The sequence below is a fragment of the Artibeus jamaicensis genome, unplaced genomic scaffold (genome assembly GCF_021234435.1).
Source record: "Artibeus jamaicensis isolate MK-2021 breed Jamaican fruit bat unplaced genomic scaffold, CSHL_Jam_final contig_482, whole genome shotgun sequence".
Lineage (NCBI taxonomy): Eukaryota > Metazoa > Chordata > Mammalia > Chiroptera > Phyllostomidae > Artibeus > Artibeus jamaicensis.
Genome location: NW_026521857.1, coordinates 14,225,123 through 14,248,577, shown reverse-complemented (window position 1 = coordinate 14,248,577; position 23,455 = coordinate 14,225,123). Strand labels below are relative to the sequence as shown.

Here is a 23,455-nt window from a genome sequence, read left to right as displayed (position 1 = left end):
TTTCAAACAAGTCAGTTGCTGTCCAATGTATCAGGAATAATGTATCTGATTAACTAAAGTGCCAAACTGATTTAAATGGTACCTGGCTTACTTTTTAGAAATTGCAACACTCATTCAGAATTCATAGATTCTTCCTCCAAATGACAATATGACAAGCTTAATTTTTTTAAAATGCAATTTTTTTGTGAAGAGCTTGACATACGTTGATATTACTAGGCACTCGACAGACACAAAGCTCAGAGCTGCTTACTCTCACACTATTTCCCACTCCAGAAACCAAAGTGCAATACACCATAAATAATGGCTAAGTTGGAACCTCTTAATGTGGCTCACTGTACACAACGCATTATTTCCACTTGTTTCTAGTATCTTGTTTCTAGTTTCCGGTTTAGCCATTAGTGGTGACTTGGAGCGCCAAGTCACTTCTCTGTTTTGTTTCCCATAAAATGAAACTGTGGACCACTGAGATCTTTGACCCCAATAACGTCTACTAGGTACCATTAAAAGCTTTTCCTCCGGACTGTGCAGAAACAGGCAGGCACACGGGTTTCTGCTTTCCCCAGAACCCAGGCCTCGTTTTTCTTCAATCCCAATTACGGCTCTTTGAGGAACAGCAAAAAACTTCTTTTAACAAAATCCAGCGCTCTTTTGTCCCAGAATGTCGCTGGGAGAGAGAGGGTCTCCAGGCCTCTGCTGTTGAGGCGATCCGCCCACCCAACGCACAGTCTGGCGCAGCAGCCCAGAGCAAGCGCGTGCCCGAGGTTTTCCAGTACCGGGAGGCGCGCGCTCGTCCGGCTACGGTCTCCGTACCGGCGCACGATCGCAGGGCGCGTGCCGGGGCTGCGGCAGGAAGAAGCAGAGGGCCGCGAGGTCTAGCGGTTCCCGCCGGCGCGGGTGGGGGAAGGGTGGCAGTCACGCCCGGAACTCTGTCGGTAAGGGAGGGGGGCCGTGGGGGTGAGGGTTCCGGTAGCGCAAAGGGTGTCGGGAGAGGCTTCCCCCAAACCTTCTTCTCTGGCCTCTTGAGGGACTACCGTTGCCGCGGTTTCGGCTTCCACGATCTGCGTTGGGGCTAAACGACCACGGCGGCCTCCAGTGCCGTTTCCCTTGTGCCTGACTCTGCCCTATTCGTTCCCAGGCGCCCGCCCGGGTTTCAGCAGCGGCTGCGGCCATGTTGTGAGGCGGCGGCGTGGGTGTCTGAAGGATGGTTTGGCCGAAGCCGCGGCAACGGCTGCTGACGGCGGCGGCAGCGGGGGCTCGGGCTCTGTAGAGCCAAGTCCTCTGTGTGTCCGACCGGTACTGCAGCGAGGCCCGTGTCCCTGGACCTTGCCTGTGTTCCGGCGCCGTTGGAGACCGGTTAGGCGACAGCGCCCTCCTCTCTGAGGATACCCCAAGGTGGTTTCCCGGTGCTCAAATTCCTGACCACCTTGCTTTCCTTTCCGGACTTGGGCAGTGCTGTCCCCAGAATCCTCGGTTCCACGATTTTTCTCCCAGCCTTGCCCGAAATCTCACAAACGGGTGTTATCCGCCCTCTAGTGCCAACCCCCCTACCCCTTCATTTTCAGCACCCTCTACTCATAGCGCCTCTGGGATCACGCCGAGGGCGGCCTTTTGAAAAATCTTTGTGGAGTAGTGGACCAGAACTGGGGAGTTTTTAAAAGACGGAACGCAAGAGGTAGGAAGATACGATGGCCTCCTCGTCTGGCAACGATGATGATCTGACGATACCCAGAGCTGCTATCAATAAGATGATCAAAGAGACTCTTCCTAATGTCCGGGTGGCCAACGATGCCCGGGAGCTGGTGGTGAACTGCTGCACTGAATTCATTCATCTTATATCTTCTGAAGCCAATGAGATTTGCAACAAATCGGAAAAAAAGACCATCTCGCCAGAGCATGTCATACAAGGTAAGTGTTACATGTGGGATTTTATTTAAATGAGGGTCGCTTCACCCGTGCATGTGAAAGCCCTTATTCCTCTCCCGTGATCTGTACTGGGAAATGAAATAACCACGCAAGCGTGGAGGCAGCAGATACCTTAAGAAAATCCCTGTGTAGTATTCTCGTGGTACTTTTCATCCAGCGAGTACAAATAAGGACTGTAAGCATTTAGGTCAGCTAACGTCCCCAAAGGTAAAGTGTTAGTAGTAGTCTTAATTTTCCTACAGCCAGGTGAGCTGAAGAAACAAGAATTTTGCCTGGCTAAAGTGGAACCTAGACATGACAACTGAGAAATCGCTTGCCTAAAGTGAAACGTAGACCATGACAACTGAGGAAAGAACCCAGAAGTGCTCCCTTGGAAAATTAAAATTCAGACAGGAACTTCTAGCAGGAGTGGGACAGCACCCCTTCCTCACCGATCTTTTCACTAGTTTAGAGAAAAAGTTGAATTTTGTGAGCATATGAGTAAAAAAATCTTAACATGAATGTGTTCAACGTTATGAAGTTTGTTGGTGTTGAAAAAAGAGAGACTATTTCTTGCTTTAAAAAATGGTTTAATGGCCCTGGCTGGGTAGTTCAGTTGTTAGATCACCCTCCTGGATACACCAAGGTTGCGGGTTCATCCCTGGTTAGGGCAGGGTACACACACAACACAATAATCAACCAATGAGTGTGTCAGTAAGTGAGAAAAAATAACTGATTACTCTCTCTGTTTTTTTCTCTCTGTCTCCGTCTCTCCTTCCCTCCCCCTTTCTCCATCTCTTTCCCCTTCCTCTCTCTTTCTCAAATCAGTAAGTTTTAAAAAGTTTAATAAAAATGGTTTAATGGTCCTAATTACCAAAAGCACTCCAGTTCTATTCTGTAAAAAAAAGGGTGAATATTCTTTTTTTCTTTCTCTTTCTTACTTACTTTTCCTTCTGTGTTGTGTCCCGTGTTCAATGGAGATGCATTTTTAAAGCTTGTATTAATAGATTGTAAGAGATTTTTTAATGGAACATTTCCGTGTTCTTTTCCTGATGCCATTACCATTTAGATGTACACACTTAAGCTTTTATTGAACAGCACTTCTGAAAGTTTCAACAATTTCTCCTCTCTTAAATTAAAAAGGATTTAGTCCTGTGATAGAGACTTGAAGACCACATTCTGATGATTTTAGGGATGGGGAGACATATTTCCTAGTCATAATGTTTTGGGAAGTGCTTATACGTACTCTTATTTTTTTTTTTTTAAAGTAGTTTTGTTCTGCTTGAGGTGATAACTTGTCTCTTGTAATAATCCAATTAAAATTTTATCAATTTCATGATTGCTTTTGAAGAAAAAGTCATGATTAATCTTTTTTTTATGATTAATCTTTATCATTTTGGTAGACAAGTGGATGTCTGCCGATTTATTTTTATAATTTAACTTTTTAAAGGGTGACTTTCCTGTTGTTCTCAAGTGGAGAACACATCTGCTCATATTCCCTATATCCAGTATTTTACTGTCAATATTGACAAAAGGATAAAGTGATTCATTTTGGTGCTTAATGATGTGTGGAAGGTAGATTTAAAATACACACTGCCATTTTCATTTTGGTACGTAAGGAGAAAATAAGTCCCTTGAAAACTCTATATTTGATTTTTAAGCTACTATTTTTTTCTACTTTTTTGGTATGCTGAATACCCTGGCAAGTAAAATGAAGGCCAATTTGTCAGTTTTTCCTCTAGTGTTTTTATTTTTACACTGTGTGTGATTGTTGTCATCAGTCCTTCACAAGATTATCCAACACAGATAGCTATAATTTCCTTTTACAACTCATAAAAAAGAAAAAGGTTCTTCTATCAACATTGCCTTTCTAATGAAAATTGCAAAAAATTTTTAAAGGATCTGCTTAAACATTTGTTTACACCACAGTGAGGATCGTTCCAAACCTAATAACACATTACAATCTGTCGTCTTGGGTAGAGTTTATTCTTTTCTAGGATATATTTAGATTTCTGATTGACATGATGGAATAAAAGTGCAGCTGTAGCAAGCAGTGTGTTAAATGCCTCAACTTGGAGTATGATGAATTCAGTTTACAGGATAAGTCAGGAAATTCCAATGAAAACATTTCCTTTGTGTACTGAGTATGATTTATTAATTTAAAAAATCATGTATTGACCTGTTATAGTGTTATAAATTTAACTTTTCCACCCCTGTAACATTGACATTGTTTAGTGGATAAGGTACCATTTTTGCCCAAAATCCTCCCGTTAGGGGAACAAATTTTATATATTTATAAGCTCATATTAGTTTCATATTAATCATTTTAAAGGGGGTTTTTTTTGGTCTCGAGAGCTTAAATTTTTTCAAAAAAAATGTTGAAGCCCTGGCTGGTGTGACTTAGTGGACTGAGTGTTAACCTGTGAACTGAAAGGTAGCAAAAGGTTGCCAGTTCAATTCCTAGTCAGGGCACATACCTGGGTTGCAGGCCAAGTCCCCAGTTAAGGGCATGTGAAAGGCAACCCATCCATGTATCTTTTGGCCATTGATTTTTCTCTTCCTCTGTTTCTTCCTCCCTTCCAATTCTCTCTCAAAAAAAAAATAGAATCTTAAAAAAAAAAGAAATGTTTAATGTGTGTACATTTTAGGTGTTTAAAGTGTGGTTTTTATAGACTAACTCTGGAAAGGTAGGTAAATCATGGTAGATAAAACATTTTTTATACTTTCTGTCAGCTTTGATTATTTGGGAATATAGCATATATCCAAGTGGAATAATAATGTTTATTTTAAAATAGTATGGGGATTTTTTTAATGTATTTATTTTTAGAGAAGGGGGAAGGGAGAGAGAAAGAGAGAGAGAGAAACATTGATGTGAGAGAAACATAGATCAGTTGCCTCTCAGAGGCCTGCAAACCAGACATGTGCACTGACTAGGAATCAAACCCCAGACCTTTCACCTTGCAGGATGATGCCCAGCCAACCAAGCCACACCGATCAGGGCTGAAGTTTGGAGATTTAAATAATAAATTTAATGAGCTAGACTTCGCCTCAGGACATTCCACTTGTTCACTTGCTACTTTGCTTTATCTTGTCAGCAAATTGAGCATTTAATTGGTTATATAAAATTCAAGTTAAAGCTGAAGTAATTTCGTTGCCAGTAAATCTGTGAAATACTATTAAAGTTAAATTAAAATTTTTTTAAATGTCTTGCTTATTTTGAGTTTAAGAAAATAGACTTCGTAGTGATGATCACAGATACACAAATAGCAGTTCTAAAGTGTTCTGTTTATTCCATTGCTGGTTTTAATGAACACATCTTCAATGAATTTTAACATGTTCTGTTACATTATGGAAAGAATTGACATTGAGAGTGAAGAGCTGCAAGTTCTGCAACTGGAAAGTCTTTCACCTTCCACATATCTGTTAAATGTTTCCCCATTTATGTATAAATAATACTTAAGGGTTTCAGGTATAACTTGCAATTTACTGAGAATCAGTCAGGGTTGAGAACCTTACAGGAAATATGTTACAATAATTAATAATTTTTTCAAAATCTTTTATTTGTTTACCTTTAGAGAAAGGGGAAGGGAGGGAGAGAGGGAGAGAAACATCAGTGTACAAGACATATCAGTTGCCCCCAACTGGGAACCCAGCCTACAACCCAGGCATGTGCCCCAGCTGGGAATTGAACCCACCATCCAACAACAGTCAACCCTTCAGTTCATAGGCCAGCGATCAGTCCACCAAGACATACCATCTAGGGTGTAAATAATCATTAAAAAAATTCGTATAGTATTTCTGATTAAAATACAAAGCTGAGAGTCTGTTATATTTAACCTTAAAGTGTAAGTAAGAGTATTTTAAGTGGTATTATTTTCTTTCTGCACATTAAACCTCTTGCTACATTTTTTTTACATTTATGAGAATAGTAACTGAAAGTAGTGAAAGTTTGAAAAAGTCTTTGAGGATTTCTTCTTCAGCAGTTGAGTTGCTCCAAGTTATCTATGTTGAGCCCCTTTTTAAAAATTCTAGTCCTTCCTGGTATTTTTGTAAAATACAGTAAACATGGATCACTAGAAAAATAAGAAAAAAAAGATGTAAAGGAGTGTTTATATTTTGTTGTTACATTCAATAGACATAAAATTACTCTGTCAGATTGCTATATAAAGGGGTTTTCCCCCTTTTATTGATATATAAATGACATATAACATTGTGTAAGATTAGGTTGTATAATGTAATGATTTGATGTATACGTATACTGTGAAATGATCACCACAATAAGGCTAGTTAACACATCCATCACTCATATAGTTACAGTTTTGCTGTGAAGTTTCTTAAATACTTACTTTGATTTTTCATACTTCACTTATCACAGAACATTACAAGCAATTCTGGCACAAGTCTGTGGACTACACTTTGAGTAGCTTTGCTCTAGCCTAAACCACAGTGTTTTGGAAAGTGGATGTGAAGTAGTTTTGAAATGAGAAGGATCTGAGTGATTGCAGAGTTGTAATAATAATGAGAATGAGAATGATACTGTATTGCCTAAATAATCATCCATACTGGTATTTTTTCCTGAGAGACATATGTAATTTGCACTGTATAGTTTATCACATAATCAGTACTTTTTCAAGTTAGGATTTTGCTATTTTTTTTTTTAATTGATGTATCTTTTGTTTTTCTTCTGTTACTCATCAGTTACTTTTGGATACTACTAGGTCCTTGGCACTGTGCTAGGTACAGCTAAGGGTGCAGAGATGAGTGATACTTGATTCTGGCTCTGCTATCAGTCTTTCATTGTCCTACATTTCTAGGAGTAGTGATACAATAGAGGACATGGTTCTTAAGGGTCCTCAGAAACCTTGCCAGGCTAATGTGCCAAAAAGTCACTTTGGCCTACATTCTTTTAATGGTTTTTTTTTTTAAAGATTTTATTTACTTTTGGAGCAAGGGGAAGGGAGGGGGAAAGAGAGGGAGAGAAACATCAATGTATGCAGATACATCCATCTGTTGCCTCTCACGTACCCGCAGTGGAGGACCTGGCCTTCAACCCAGGTATGTGCCCTGACTGGGAATCGAACCAGTGACCTTTTAGTTGATGGTCCAGTGTTCAATCCACTGAGCCACACCAGCCAGGGCCCTTTTAACGTGTTTTAAGTGAACTATATCACACCTCTCCCTTCCCAATATACAAACTAAAATCGAGAAATTACAGAATGTTATTTTTTTTTAATGAAAAATGCATTATGTTTTGAAGTATAAAGTTAACAAACAAATTCTTGTTGTAACAAAACCTTTCAGGATTACATCATTTTTGCACAATAATAACTGTATTACAGTTATCATTGCTGGAGGAAGTTATGTTTTTATCCCCTAAGTGGGTATCTTGTTAACATCTCTCTTTCATATTGAAAGGAGTGCTAAGTAATTTTTTCCCATAATATACCATGCATTTTTGTGGGTATAGTTTTAAGATAAATGGCAGAGGGTAGCCCTCTGAGGAATAAGTAATATGTGTGTTTTATCCACAAATTTAAAAAAAAAATTTTTTTTTTTTTTTGCTTTTACTCCAAGGTCCTTACAGCTAGAGCCATTAACAATTCATAGTCTCTGTACATGTTAGGAAAAAGGCACTCCTTCCTTAAAAACCTTACTACCATCTGCCAGAAAAAGCACATATTTTAACATACAAATTATAACATTATATTGTAAACATACAAATCTATGATGTTTACAGTATGAATGGCCTTTCTTAGATATGGTACTGTTGTACATTGAATAATCTGCATAAAAATAAACAGTAACCTTTCTTAAGAGCCATTTCCCTTATCCTTTAAGATTCTGCTTTGTGTAAAATGGGAATGATTACTATTACATGGTAAGAAATGATGTAATACATCTCCCTGTTTAGAAGTTACTATATCCAGTTATTAATATGTTAGCCAAAGTGTATTTAAAATTTGTATCGAAGTCAATTCGGTTTTTTAATTTAAATTTATGGCTGCTCCTGTTACACCATTTTATTAAGAATACAATACTTGTGTATAGCAGGTCATTGAATAATATTAAATATTAACCTTGGATTTACACAGTGCTCTTAAACTTAGATGTTTTTAAAGGTGAGTTTTTAATCTTTATTAAAAAACATCCTCTATGGTTAAAGGTAGTTTGGAATAAATTTTTCAAAATATTTAGTTTAGTAATTCATAACATTTCAAAGAGGTGTCTGTCCATTGTGTTCATTTGTTAATTTTGTAAATTTAATAGTTTATATTGTAAATATACTTGTTCAGTGTGAATTTAGATGTATAATGCATAACCATATATTTACTAGGTCCTGTATCCTTACTAGGATACTCTTTCAAATGTAAGAGAAAAACAAATACAAGTAATACATAGTCTAAGTCAGTTAAGCTACTCCTATGTACTAGACGATGTATTAAATGCCTTAAATTAATTACTTGTTCGTTGTTATAACCCTAGAGCAAATACAAATATAATAATGAATATTTTATTTTGTTCCTTCTGTGGGCCAGTCTCTGTTATAAGCTCTTTATTTGGGTTAATGTATTCTTCACAGCAACCTGATCTGTTAAGATACAGGTACTGTTATTCTTATGTTAGAGGTAAAGGTGAAGAAATTTTTGTAGGGTCACACAGCTAATATGAGGTAGATAGAGCTGGGGATCAGTCCCTGGCAGTCTTCGGGCCTGCATGCTTAACCACTATACTGTTTCTAGTTGTAGGAAGACACTGTGGAATAAATGCTGTTGTCACTTTAGACATGGAAAACTGAAGCTTAGAGATGTTAAGCAACATAACCAAGGTCCTACAATACAAATGCAGTGATAACAAAGTTTGAAATTCTATATCTATCTGATTTTAAAAAGGGGAAATTACTTCTATCTAGGAGGATCAAGCAAGCTTAATTCGAAGATGGAGTTTGATCTGGGCCTTGAATGCGTAATGCATCAGCATGAATGTGGGAAACTGGTGCCTGCTGGAAAACACTGAGCAGGCAGGTTCAGTAGAAGTAAGCAGGGATTTAATAATGGCAGACATAAAGCTGGGAAGGTTGGTGGGCTAGATCCTGGGGGACTTTGGTACCCTAAGGAACCAAAAGGGCTAAGGAAGTAAGATTTTGTGTAGAATGTGGCAGGAAATCCTAAACCATTCGCTTGGTTTCTTTTGGTATTGTCTCCAGTCAGTATTTTTGAAAATATATTATAATGCTCATGCCTTTAAAAAAGAAAAAAATTTTGCATCTAGCATTAACACTTGAAAAATAATCAGTCTGTTGATTCAAGTAAAAAATGCAGGCTTCCTGACCTTCACTTAATTTCCCATTATACCCCAAGCTCCTTCAGACCAAGAATTATACAGTGGTTAATTTGATACAGAGAAATCAGAGTAATGGGTTACTGAAGTTTTATAGGTGGCAAGGAGGGGTCAGTGGGTTAACTTAATTAAAATTCAAATAATAGCACTCTGCTTTGTGGCATCAGATTAGTTCTAAAGAAGATTAAACTAGTTTAACATTTGAAGTAAAGTTGAAATAATTAATAATGTCTTTTTTTAAAAGATTATATTTATTTATTTATTTTTAGAGAGAGAGAGAGGAAGGGAGCGAGAAAGAGAGGGAGAGAAACATCGATGTGTCAGATACGTTGATAGGTTGCCTTTTGCCCACCCCCAACTATGGCCTGCAACCCTGGCTTGCATGTATCCTGACTAGGAATCAAACCAGTAACATTTTGGTTCACAGGCTGGCTGTCACTCAGTCCACTGAGCCACACCAGCCAGGGCTATAATGTCTTAAAAAGCACAGCTTACAATGGGAATGTGGGTTTGTAAAGATATATTTGGTATTCTCCCTGAAGAACAAATCCCTGAATTTGTTAGTATTTAGGGCATCTTTACTGAGGGCAGTCTAGTTTATCATAATTGTTAAAAGTTGACAAGAACTGATTAACTAAATATAGTTCACTTACTGTGTTTTTCACTATCTCTATTTCATCATTGGCTCAGAAAACAAAAATATGCCTTTAAGGTCTCAGTCAACATTTAGGACTATACAATATAATTTTAAATACCATGAGCCAAAAGGAAATTTTATGCCTTGTTTTTCCCAATTATAGAAAGCATTTAAAGAGTAAATTTACTTGTAAAACTTTTTTTAAATGTGGAAAAAAGAAATTAAACATTTTTTTTATTTTATTGATTATGCCATTACAGTCCTTACATTACCCCCCCTTCATTCCCCTCCACCCTGCACACCATCCCCCCCTTTAGTTTATGACCACATGTCTCAAGTTCTTTAGATTCTATATTTCCCCTACTATTCTTACCCTCCTCCCTATCTATTTTCTACCTACCATCTATGCTACTTATTTTCTGTACCTTCTCCTCCTCCCACTCCCCTGTTGCTAACCCTCCTTGAGATCTTCATTTCTATGGTTCACTCCTGATCTAGCTGTCCTCTTAGTTTGCTTTTGTTTTAGGTGTGGTTGTTAATAACTGTGAGTTTGCTGTCCTTTCACTGTTTATCTTTTTTGTCTTCTTTTTCTTAGATAAGTCCCTTTAACATTTCATATAATAAGGGCTTGGTGATGATGAACTCCTTGAGTTTGACCTTATCTGAGAAGCACTTTATCTGCCCATCCATTCTAAATGAAAGCTTTTCTGGATAGATCAATCTTGGATGTAGGTCTTTGGATTTCATGACCTGGAATACTTCTTTCCAGCCCCTTCTTGCTAGTAAGGTCTCTTTTGAGAAATCAGCTGACAGTCTAATGGGAACTCCTTTATAGATAGCTCTCTCCTTTTGTCTTGCTACTTCTAGGATTCTCTCCTTATCTTTAATCTTGGGTAATGTAATTATGTTGGGCCTTGGTGTGTTCCTCTTTGGGTCTAACTTCTTTGGGATTCCCTGGACTTCCTGGAAGTCTATTTCCTTTGCCAGATTGGGGAAGTTCTCCTTCATTATTTGTTCCAATAAGTTTTTCACTTGTTGCTCTTTTTCTTCCCCTTCTGGTACCCCTATAATTTGGATGTTGGAATGTTTAAAGATGTCCTGGAGGTTCCTAAGCCTGTCCTCATTTTTTTGAATTCTTGTGTCTTCATCCTTTTCTGTTTGGTCATTTTTTTCTTCTTTCTGGTCCACTCCTTTGATTTGAGTCCCAGTTTCCTTTCCATCACTATTGGTGTCCTGTGCATTTCCCTTCATTTCAATTAGTTTAGCCTTCATGTGTTTCTCTAATTTGTGGCTAAAATCAACCAGTTCTGTGAACATCCTGATCACCAGTGTTTTGAACTGTGCCTCTGATAGGTTCGCAATTTCTCGTTTGCTTAGATTTATGGGCTCTGGGGCTCTGAGTTCTTCTTGAGCCATGTTTTGATGTGTTCCTGCCTGTTACGTTTGAGGAGAGGAGCCTTAGGTGCTCACCAGGGCGGGACCACCCAGATCGCTGGTTTGTGATGCTGTATGTGGGGGCGGGGTCAGAGAGGGCGCAATGGTGGTCCTCTCCCTCCCTCCCGCTGTCCCGCCGCTGGGGCCGCCTCACCGCTCACCCCCCTGCCGGTTTATCTGCGCACAAATGTGTGACAGCAGTCAGCTCACAGCCCTGTGTCGGGCCTGTGTGGTCTGTCTCAATGCTCACTCCTTTGCTGGTTTATATGTGCACAAATGTGTGACCGTGGTCAGCCAGGCCCCCCCCCCCCCCCCCCCCGACCTGCTGCACCTTCACTGGGTTTGCCCATGCTACCCCACACCTGGGATTTGCCTTTGGCTGCCTGGGTTGGGGGATCTTTTTTGCCCAACGTGCTCTGATGCTGGCTCCGCCCCTCTCACCGGTTTAGCTGAGCAGTTCGTTGTTGTCGTCGGACTCTGTATTCAATATTCTGTGGCTTGGCTGGGTTTATTGTTGCTAAAACTTTGTTGTTTTTGGATTTGGTTGTGCGAGAAGGCAAGTGTTTCCTCCTATGCCTCCATCTTGGCGGAAGTCCTCTAAATGTGGAAAAAAGAATTTTTTATTAACATGTCTTCTATCCTTATAATTGTCCTTTATCCCAGTTTTTTTGCCACAATACTTGAAATGTTTTAATGGTGTTTCCTATTAAGTTTTATTTTTCAAGAAAAATTTGTTGGCTGAATATAAGTGCTGAATTTCATAAGTTGTTTCCACCAGTATTTCTTGGCAGTTTGAGTGTCTTTGCTAAAAATAGTTTCTGTTGGAATATTGAACAAAAGAACTTATCTATTCTTTCATCCTATCCTCCTGAAATTTAGAACATGTATTTTCTGTTCTTTGAGAAAGTGATTGACTTAATGATGTTTGACTTTCTATGAGTGGCATAGAAAAAGTGTTTTCTTACTAAAATTATATGTTCTTACATTGGACCTTTTTTTCCTCACAGGAAGTGCTTTGGTTTTTTAAAACTGAGTCAGGAAGAAAGGGAAAAATGAAGGAGGCTTGTGACTTGAAATGTTTCTTAAGTTTTAACTAATTTCTAATCTCATATTAAGAATGTTAATAAAATATTTTGTCATAGCCATCCTGATAATTGCTATGCAACTAAAAATTAGGTAAAATTATTAGAAAACAATAATCTCCTAAAAAATCCACAAAAACTTAAAATGCCATATGTAGAGGATAAGTTATGTTCTGTCATTCTTTCATGTTTTCATATTTTCATTTCCCTAGCACTAGAAAGTTTGGGCTTTGGCTCTTATATTAGTGAAGTAAAAGAAGTTTTACAAGAATGCAAGACTGTAGCATTAAAAAGAAGAAAGGCCAGTTCTCGTTTGGAAAACCTTGGCATTCCTGAAGAAGAGTTATTGAGGCAGCAACAGGAATTATTTGCAAAAGTAAGTGATGCATTTTAAATTATTTTCATCTGAATCTTACCCTGTTTGCTAATAGAAATAAAACTGGTTTCTTAAATAATTTCCTAAAGCAATATAGCCCAGAAGGTTTTTTTCCTGTGGTTGATTATTTGATCACAGAGTCTGATGTTTAGAGATGGCCAGTTTGACTCTATTAAGCCAGTTATTTACTTCATGTAAAAAAAAAGTAAGTATTTGTAGCAACCTGTTTTCTAAGGAGAATGACTCTAAATAACTACTGAGATTTTACTTTGATATTTTTTCCAGACAGAATGGTTATTTACAACCATTTTACAAGAATGAAAAGGTTATTTGAAAAGGTTATTTCAAGAATGAAATGGTTATTTACAAGAATGAAAAGTAAAACTAAATATTCTTAAGATTTAAAATGATGGGTTGGTAATAGGATAGGAAATGGAGAAGCCTAAGAACTCGTATGTATGACACATGAACTAAGGTGGGGGGATGCTGGTGGGAGGTGAGGTGCAGGGCAGAGGGGAATAAAAGGGAGAGAATGGAACACTGTAATAGCATAACAATAGAATATACTTTAAAAAAGAAAATGATGGGTTGGTGAGAAAATACTCTCAAAATTTATGATGAGTGGAATATAAGGAAAATCTGATTACCATCTACCTTACATCTACCATGTACTTAACTTAGGTCTTTAATACACCTTTAAAACACTCTAATCTTAAAATATTTTCAAAGGGCCAGTGGAGCCGAGAAAGGGAGAAAACTTTTACTTACTTTATATAGTTCTGTCAAGGATTAGTACCAAAGTACTGATATTCCCCCTATTTAAAAAAAACAAAACAAAACCAGGGAAGAAAGTGAGGCTGTTGTTTTTCCTTACTAAGATCTGGCCTCTCATTCAAAATTGAAAGACAGTTTTGGGTTAAATAGAAATACAATCTCCTACAAATTACTGTAAGTTACTATTAGAACTGGGAAGTGCCATTTTAGGTAATCTATCCCAGATTAGCACCAAAATAAGAAAATAAAAGCTTACTAACATTTATTGAGTTCTAACCATACGTTAATTATGTTACCAAGTAATTTAGCTATTGTTTTATTTAATCCTCACAACAAGCTATGAGATAACCTATAAATGTATGTAGTAAAGTTTATAAGTCTTCGGGGCAGTTGGAACACATGTAAACAGTGTTATAACCCATATGAATATAAATAGCAAAGAAGGAGCAATGATTTTTTTAAACCCTTAATGAGTATCATTTATTAATTCTTTACTATTGCACATCACTTAGAGGGTAGTAAATTAAATATTTGATGAAAGGAAAAAGATGCTCTGTTAGATACTTAACATATTTGCAGAGTTTTGTTGTTTTTTTTAATTCTTACCCAAGGATATGTTTGTTTATTTATTTTGTTTTTCAGAGTGAGAGGAAGGTGGTGGGAAGAGGGGGATGAGGGGAGGAAAGGGACAGACAGACAGAGAGACAGACAGACATCAACTGGTTGCCTACTGTATGTGTCCTGACTGGGGATTAAACCTGCAACCTTTTGGTGCTCAGGACAACACCAATTGAGCCACCTGGTCAGGGCACTTTGTAGAGTTTTTATGTATAAATTTTATTATATCCATTTATACATTAAGAAACAGACTCAGAGACGGAGAAACTTGCTTGAGATTATTCATTCATTTGTTCTACAGATATTTATATAAAGTACTCACCATTTACCAGGCACAGCGCTAAGTGCAAGGATTACAGCATCATACAAAAGAGAGATAGTTCCTGCCATTTACTAGGAAGGATAGAGTTAAATAAACTGGGGAAGTTCATACAGTTAGAAAGTGTTAGAGTCTTGATTCAAACTCTTATTTTCTAACTCCAAAACTTGTGCTCTTTCTATAATACCATGCTAACGCTCTAGCCACCATTGTATCTACTTAAATTTATTTTGGAATTTTTAAGTGGATCATGCTTTATCCTTTCCAAGGCAAAAAGATGAATGAAGGAAATAATTGACTGCCTGATAAATTTATCTTTATTCTTTCTCCTTATCATCTGCTTTTTATTTCCCCTTCCTTGGGACCCTTTTTTCTTGTCCTGATCTGTGTGTGAAGATTCTTTGGTCTAGTGAAGAAAATTAGCAGAAGTAAAAATTTTAGCTGCCTAGTACTTCTTCCCTAGAGCACAAAGTATTTAAGTCCTAAATCTGAAAGGAACTAACAAGTAAATACAGCATCTTTTCATCACTTTTATTTCATGTCTTCTTTAGACTTTATTTTAAATACATAATAGTAGCTTTATTTGAGGCTGTCTTTCACTGCTAGCAGCAATTATTTGGAAAGGGGAAAACATTAAAAATCAAGGTAGAAGTTAACTATAAATTATAAATGAGGCATTTTAGTGTGTGAAAGTGAGAATCTTAAAAGAATAAAAACTTCCAGCAGAAGAAATGAATTAGGAAGTACATGCCTGTTTACACATTTCACACTCCAGTTTCAGAAAGAAAATACTTGAGATGGATTGGGTAAGAAGCAGGAGGGGAAAAGGAAATTGGAATTAATACTATTGAAAATTTTAATTTGTGGAAATGAATACAAATAAAATTTATGAATTAACAATGATTTTGAGGGCATAGGAGTACTTTCATTTTTGGAGAGAAAAGTATGGAAGATGATATGGGGCCATGGTACCTAAAAGTCAGTTAAATTTTAAGTAAAACCAGCACATGCCTTTGCAGATCATTGAATAAGCTGCGAGATTATGCACCTTTGCAATAAAACCTATGGAGAGACTTTATGTTATTTGAGTTATTTCTGCACTACGAAATTATATATATTTATAATCGATTAGGTCCACAGAATAGGTATTCTTAAGTTGATAAATTCATATTATTTATTTTGCCCTACAAATTTCTTATGAACTCTTAAAATATTTTTTGTGAAGCACTCTTAGTCTATTTTGAACTCTGGGCATTCCTGTCATAAAAGTAAATATGCCTGTGTGTTAGAATAACTATTTTCCATATTTCTTCATAAAAATGGGAAAAGTAGTTATTAGAGACAGTGTCTGGTTTGTAATTTCTTAAACAAAAGAAGTTTTTCTGGGGGAGGTATAGTTCAGGTACACTAACAAACTGTAATATGAGGCTGACTGCTTACTTTCATGAGGAAGATATAAAAAGAACCCAAGTACAAAGGTATCATACTCAATTTTGATGGTTATAGGTGTGTGCCAGTTACTAAGTCATTGTCTCAGCCTGAAACCCACTTTTCTATGCTCCACCTTGTGACAGGGCCCAGTACTCCCCAAACCACATTTTCTCCTTTCCAGCTGAAAATTGTTAGACTCTAATGCCAGTAGTGGGGCTCTTAGAGGGAGATTGCCAGGCTGGAAGAGGAAGGCAGCACTTGGATTCCTTTTACTTCCTGTTAATTTTGAGTTCCTTTGAGCAAGCTAGCTAATCCTGGCTGCATTAGTTTTTTCCTGCAGGAGGAATTGAATCTAGTTTGCAGTTTCTCTATTACATTCAGAACCAGCCTGAACATTCATCTCCTTCTTCAAGGATGTGACTCTCAAACATTGGGACTCTCCTCCAAGCTCAGAGATTCTAGTACTAGTCAATCTATGCCCCTTTTCAGAGGTCTGAATTTTAGTTCCATGGGTTGCTCCTCTAAGCTCCTCAGTTTTAGAAATTCCAGGCTTTTCCCCTTGTTTCCTCTGTTTGAGGGTTGGTGGCTGCCACCCTCTCTGTAGTTGCCACCTGTGTGATACGGCAGTGGGTTTTTTTCCTTGCCTTTTCACTTACCTAGTTAACAACTTTGTACTTGGTTAAGAAATACTATATTTTTTCTGTTTTCCTACCTAGTGTTACTTCTACCTCCTGATTAGACTACCTGAATGTTACTGTGAGGAATCAGGAAAAAACTTAATGGAAAAATAATGTTTTGGTTTGATCTGAAGAAAGAGTGGAATTTTATTTAGTAAGCGAAAACCAGGAAATTTCAAATAGAATGAATATCAGCATGAGTGAAGGTAGCAAAAATGTGAGGGATAGTGTATGTTTGGGAAACATTTTTTGTTCTAGATTTTTCTTTTTTAGTACAAGGTACATGGCACAAAAAAAATATTAGAGCAATAGATTAGAGTAGGCAGTAATTTGGAGTACCTCGAACTACAGGCTGAGAAATTTAGACTTAAATGGTAAGAATTACCGGTAAATGATTTTTAAAAGTACCATATTTTCCGGACCATAAGATGCACCTAGGTTTTACAGGTTTATTTTAAAAAATATTTTACTTATTTATTTTTAGATAGAGGGAAAGGGGAGAAGAAAGAGAGGGAGAGAAACATCAATGTGCAGTTGCCTCTCCTGTGCCCTCCACTGGGGGTCTGACCTGGCTGGCCTGCAACCCAGGCATGTGCCCTGACTGGAAATCGAATAGGTGACCCCTTGGTTTGCAGCCTGGCACTCAATCCACTGAGCATGCCAGCCAGGTCAAGATGCCCCTAGGTTTTAGAGGGGGAAAATAAAAATGTGGTAAAATATTTGCTAACATAAATAACATAATTCACCAATGTAAGTGTAAACAGAACTCAACAGCAGCATTACCAACCATTATTCCTCCCAAATTTGGGAGGGGGGAGTGCATCTTACAGTCCAAAAAATAGGGTATAATGATGATCTGATTAGAATTTTCCTCTAAGAATATTTAGATAATAAATTCATGACAGATTATTAAGAAAAGTTAGGCGTGTAGAGCTTATGTTGTGCATCATGGTTTTTTCACGAACCATTCACTAAGAAAATACTGGGGGCCTGTGTGTTGGGAGTCCAATAATGAATGTGAAAACAGTTTCTGTTCTTAAGTCTAGTGGATAAAAAAGATATATACTTAGATAACTAGAGAACAAAATATGGAAATGCATAGAGAATTATGGCATATGCGAAATAGAGCAAGAAAGCCTGATTTGTGTTTGATGACTAGGAATTGGTCATGCATAAAGGAGGGTATGATCCCGGTTCAAGGAACAATTGTGATGAAAGAGAGGGAGAAACAGCATTGTTTTGATAGCATTTAATGGGAAATTATATGATCTTTTCAAAAACATTTATTTTTTCCCTTCATGGGGTTTTTCTGCTAATGGATGAAAATAAATTGGGAAGAGTCTCAGCTGTTGTAACAGTGCATGTAAATTGAGAAGGAATATTATCTGTTGCCACAGTGCATGTAATGCACATGTATGCATCTTGGTTTCTAAACTCCTGTGGTTTTTATAGAGCAGGGGTGTCAAACTCATTTTCACTGGGGGCCATGTCAGCCTCACAGTTGCCTTCAAAGGGCTGAATGTAATTTCAGCTCCTTAACTGTTAAGGAAGTTACATTTATGCAGTCCTAAAATTATTTTGGCCCTTTTTGAAGGCAACTGCAGGGCTGATGTGGCCCCTGGTGAAAATGAGTTTGACACCCCTATTATAGAGAATAGATATATCAAATGAATGGATTTTAATTATCCCATTTAAATTCAGTACTTGATAAGTATCTTTTCACTGATGTGTATATGGGATTGCATGTGAGAGTTGTGCACATCTGTGTATTTAGAAAGGAAGGGGAGGGACAGAAAAAGAGATGTATATTTACAGAGATGTATATATCATTAGCTATGATAGAAACTCAAAAGAAATATCAAGATAGCTATTGCATTTATGTATTATATTTTTCCCGAAGAGTTAGGGGTACTGTACTAGAGAGCCTCAAAACTACCAAAACAGTTGTGGATTGAAAAATGTTTACATCCAAATCATAAGTTGAGAGGACAGAAGAATCAAGTGAAACAAAAGGAAGAGAGAAACACAGGTAAAGGAACCAAAGAGAGAATATTGTGATTTTTCTGTCAGCTTTTTCAGCTTCTTCAGTTAAACCAAAGGACATAAATTATGTGACATAAAGGGGGACTATCTGTAAGAGAATCAGTCTCATAGAGTTCTTGTTCTGCAGATGTACAGCATTATACAGGATAGGGCAGAAGTAGGTTTACAGTTCATATGGAAAATAATATCATAATGAATAAGTAATATAATAATAAACTCAATTTTGTGTACTCACAACTGTAAACCTTTTGGGCTACCCTGTATAGTGTAGTTGGGAAATATCCAGATTTGATGACTTAGTCTGCAATTGACTTAATCTGCATTTAAGCAAAGTGTGTTTATTGTGAGCTTTTAAAAAATTATTTGTTTTTATGTTTTTGGTGTTTAGGCCAGACAGCAACAAGCAGAACTGGCCCAGCAAGAATGGCTTCAAATGCAGCTAGCTGCCCAACAAGCACAGCTTGCTGCTGCCTCAGCCAGTGCATCTAACCAGGCAGGATCTTCTCAGGATGAAGAAGATGATGATGATATCTGAAATTCACCAGCTGAGGTTCTGTTTCCTCTATAAATGTTTCTCTCTGCACAAGAAAACAGTGAAAGAAATGCTTATCTGTAATTTTGTATGCATCTTGGTGGACTGGCCACTGGTATTCTAGGGATGTCTGCTGTTAACTTTCATCTATTGTGTGCTATTCATGTAAAAACTGTCTCTTTGAGCTGTTGAAAATTTAGGCTCAGTATAATATCAATTTTGAATTTTTAATGGTGTTTATGAGATTTTAGATAGCAGTGAGTCCTTTATTGATCAGTAAACAGTGTTAAAGGGAACTTCAAGTTTATAAAAATATAGTGAAATTTATATGGAAATCCTAAATCTGCATTTTTCATTTCCTCTGCCCTTTTAACTAAACTAAAAATTGGGAATTTTAAATTATTGGGTTGGGGGTACTGTGCAATGCATTAGACATTAGGTCAGATTGGTAAAAAAAAAAACAAAGACTTCAGTTCTGTAATAGCTGATTTTTTTGTCTTTTAAAATAAGTATATCTACAGGCCACACACACGTGTGTGGTGTGTGTGTGTGTTTATATATACAGCAACACATATACACTCAGATAAATATATTTGTTTGAAAGAATTTCAAAACAAGACATTCAGAAACTAGGAAGGGGTATGTTCTATGCTAGTTGTATAAATTTGGTGGGTTATATTTTCAATTTTGTTTTTTTGTTTTATGTAGAGATAAAACTACTGTTTTATTATGGCTTAATTCATCTTGAGCTAAACTATCACATTTCAAAGACTGTCCAATTTTGAGGACTGTCATGATTCTTACTACTTCACTCCAATAATTGTCAATAGTATTACTTGCTTAGTCTATTCATGTTTATTAGAACTTGTGAAACAATTGCCTAGGTTCCATCAGTTTAACTGAGGTAAATGAATATTCAAACCTTTGCTGGGGGAAAGAAATGGAAGTTAATGAGCATGCTTGCTATAAAAGAGGATTTTTTTGTAATTTAACTTATAGTTTACTTATTGTTTGTTTTTAGCATTACTCTTACATTTTCTTGACTAGATGTTCTACAGTGTCCAATGCTTCCTTTGAAATGGCATCGTCTCCATCATAGAGCGATAGCTTTAAAAAAATGATTTGTTTTGTTTTAAAAAGCATGTAATAACTAATCAGTCCTATATGAAACATAAAAAGTAGTTTCAATCGGCTCATTAAAAGAGAGGAAGCTTTAATTTGGTTTGTGATTTTTATAGGAATCTAATGTGTTGAAGAAATGGCATCTTGTTTATATTTTGGAAACAGAATGGAAAAGCCACTTATAATAGTATGACAGAATCTGAATTTCTTTGTCAGTTGCCAAATCATTTAAATTTCTATATTCACCAAGCCCAAGGATAGTTTGTGGCTGCCGGGATTCCAATTTTAATTGGAGAGTTAAGTAAGTAAAGTTTACAAGTATTAGATTTCTTAACAATCATATTCTGCAGTTTTAGAAAAAGTGAAATATTGTTATACATTTATTAAATACCATTTCCCCATGCCAGAAAAAGGTTAATTTTGCTGAATGTTTTTAAGTTGAAGTTAATATTCTATCTATGAAGTGTTTTGGACAAGATAGAAGGGATCGTTTTTTTTTAAAGTTTAAGTACCAAAGGTAGTCTAGTCTGAGAAACAATAAGTTAATGAGTGTTGGCTTTTCTAATTTGTACTGTAACATCCTTATACTTGCTATTTTAAGTATATCTGTTTCTTAAGTAAACAAGTTAGATATTTTTCCATACTTTTTTTTTCTGATGCAGAGTTCAGGTTAATTAATATTTTACTGCATCTGATAATGTATTATATGTTTGAAGCCTAGTGACTTTGCATTTGGACATTCTTGTGATTTCATATGCTGTATTCTTCAAGCAATAAAATTCTGATGTGTTTTATAAATTGTTTTTATATTTAATGATCTATACAGATTAGTGGCAAGCTTCTGTTACTAACATTTTTGTTAGTTTCAGGAATCTTAGGCCCAAAAGACATTTTGATCATTTGCTATGTAGTACCTGACTTTCTCCTTTGTTTACTGTTATGTTAGAAAATGGGGTTTTATTTGTATTTTGGTAATTTACAGTCCTAGGGTCCAGGTATAACAGAGCTAATTAAGCAATATTTTACCGTTAGCTTGTTTTTTTAGGATTTAAAAGTCACTAACCTGTTGATATTTTTTAATCATTTAGAGAGTGAAACATCTTTAGCATTCTTGAGAAATAAAGTTATTGTTCAGTGAGTGTTTTCCCACCTTTTTGAATATATATCTGTCTTTTTTAGCACATTGTCAGATTGTTAAATGTTGAAAAGGCACCAATTTTTAAACTGCATATACCATATACATAGAAGAATACACATATAAGGGTTTTCACAAATTTAGCACACTCACATTGCCAGCCCGCAGACCAACACACAGAGCATGATGAGCATCCCAGAAGCCTTCCTCTTGCCCGTCTTAGCATTGTCTTCTTCTTCCTCCCTAGAAGTGACTATATTCAGACTAATAAAACCATGGATTAGATTTGTCTATCTTTTAATTTATGTAGATGTAATCATACAAATCATACATAATATACTACTTTTTGCCTATTGTGTTTGTGAGTGTACTGATTTTCTGATGCCACTGTAATGAATTACCACAAACTTAATAACTTAAAACAACACTGATTTATTTTCTTGCAGTCCTGGAGATCAAAAGTCCAAGTCAGTTTCATTAGGCCAAATCTGGAGGTTATGAATGGAAAATCTGTTTTCTTGCCTTTTTCCAGCTTCCAGTGACTGCGTGTCTTCTTGGCTTATGGCCCCTTCTTAGCGTCTGCTTTCATCATCACATCATCTTCTCTTCTTCTATAGTCAAATCTTCCTCTGACTCTACATTTAGGGCCCACCTCTCTAATCCAGTATAATCTCTCCATTTCAAGATCCTTAATTTAAATCCCATCTGCAAAGTCTTCTTTTCCATATAAGGTAACATCCACAGGTTCCAGGAATTAGGTTGTGGATATATTTAGAAGGCATTATTTAACTTCCAGAGTGAGATTCATTTATATTGTTGCATATATTTACAGTTCATTCATTCTAATTGCTGAATAGTATTCTATTAATTTACCCATTTTTTAATGTCTAAAGTATATTCATTCTACCCTTGATGGGCACTTGAAAAATTTCTGGTTCTGAGCTATTATGAATAATGCTGTGAATAACATTCTTATATAAGTCATTTGGTGAGTATATATATGCATTTCTGTTGATATATACCTGGGAGTGGAATTACTGGGTTATGGGATGTACATGTATTCAGTTTTAGTATTTACTTGTCAGTTTTCCAAAATGTTTGTAAGAAGACACCATTTTAATGTATATCATAATAGTGAATTTCTAATGGTCTAGTGGCCTTAAGAATGTTAAATTATACCAAATGCATTATATTTGCTACAGCAGGTTTGTTCTTATTTAATATTGTACAAGAGGAAAGTAAAAGCAAAAGTATTTGTTCTTGTTAGTGATACAGTAGTATTATGTACTTATTAGGTTATTGCTCCTCAGAAGAAATGCAAGTTTTACATAATCATACATAGTATGTTGAGTTTATAAGTAGTATGCTTAGTTGTGGAAAATTCATGATGTAAAGTTTTAATTGAATTAAAATATTTTCGTTAAAACCTTATTTAGATACAAAGATAAATCTGTGTATCCAAAATGGCCTCCTTGAAGAATTATGCAATTCAGATAGCATGGCGTTGCCTTCCACTGGCTTCACATGGATTTCTTTGGTCTGTTTGTTTTCTTCTCTGTCCCCAACAGCTTGGCCCCCTCAGTGTGTCACCATGCCCCATGACGTAGAGTATCATGGGTAGGACTGACCAGGGTGAAGAGGATGGCAGCATAAATAGCCTCCTCTTGCCTAACCCCATTTGTCATCAAAGCATCAACACTGAGCCTCACTCTATTTCCTCAAAATAAAAGACCTGTCCTTAGCATATGTGTTTAGATTTGCCTTGTTCTATAAAAGATGTAAATAGAAGAGAAAAAATAGTGAAGCAAAGACAATAATTATGATCGGTTTGTACCAGAAATTAGGTAACTTAGTAAAACCTTAGAACAGTGTTTCTCAACCTGAGCATTATTGGCACTTTGGGCCAGTTAACTAGTTCTAAGAGGCTGTCCTGTGCCTTAAGCGAACTTTAGCAGCCCTCGGGGTTTATACCGACTAGATGCCAGTAGCACACCCCACCCACCTTGTGACAACCCCAAAAATGTCTCCAGGCATT

General features: G+C 36.7%; 1 protein-coding gene across 1 annotated transcript; it reads left to right on the top strand.

The window, feature by feature from the left end:
• The first annotated feature begins 994 nt into the window (after positions 1-994).
• Positions 995-20,292, top strand: DR1 (down-regulator of transcription 1). The gene is made up of 3 exons (XM_037162051.2): positions 995-1,905; positions 12,606-12,769; positions 19,020-20,292. The coding sequence occupies exons 1-3, from the start codon at positions 1,686-1,688 to the stop codon at positions 19,164-19,166; spliced, it is 531 nt and encodes a 176-aa protein (XP_037017946.1). The 5' UTR covers positions 995-1,685; the 3' UTR covers positions 19,167-20,292.
• Positions 20,293-23,455: the final 3,163 nt, after the last annotated feature.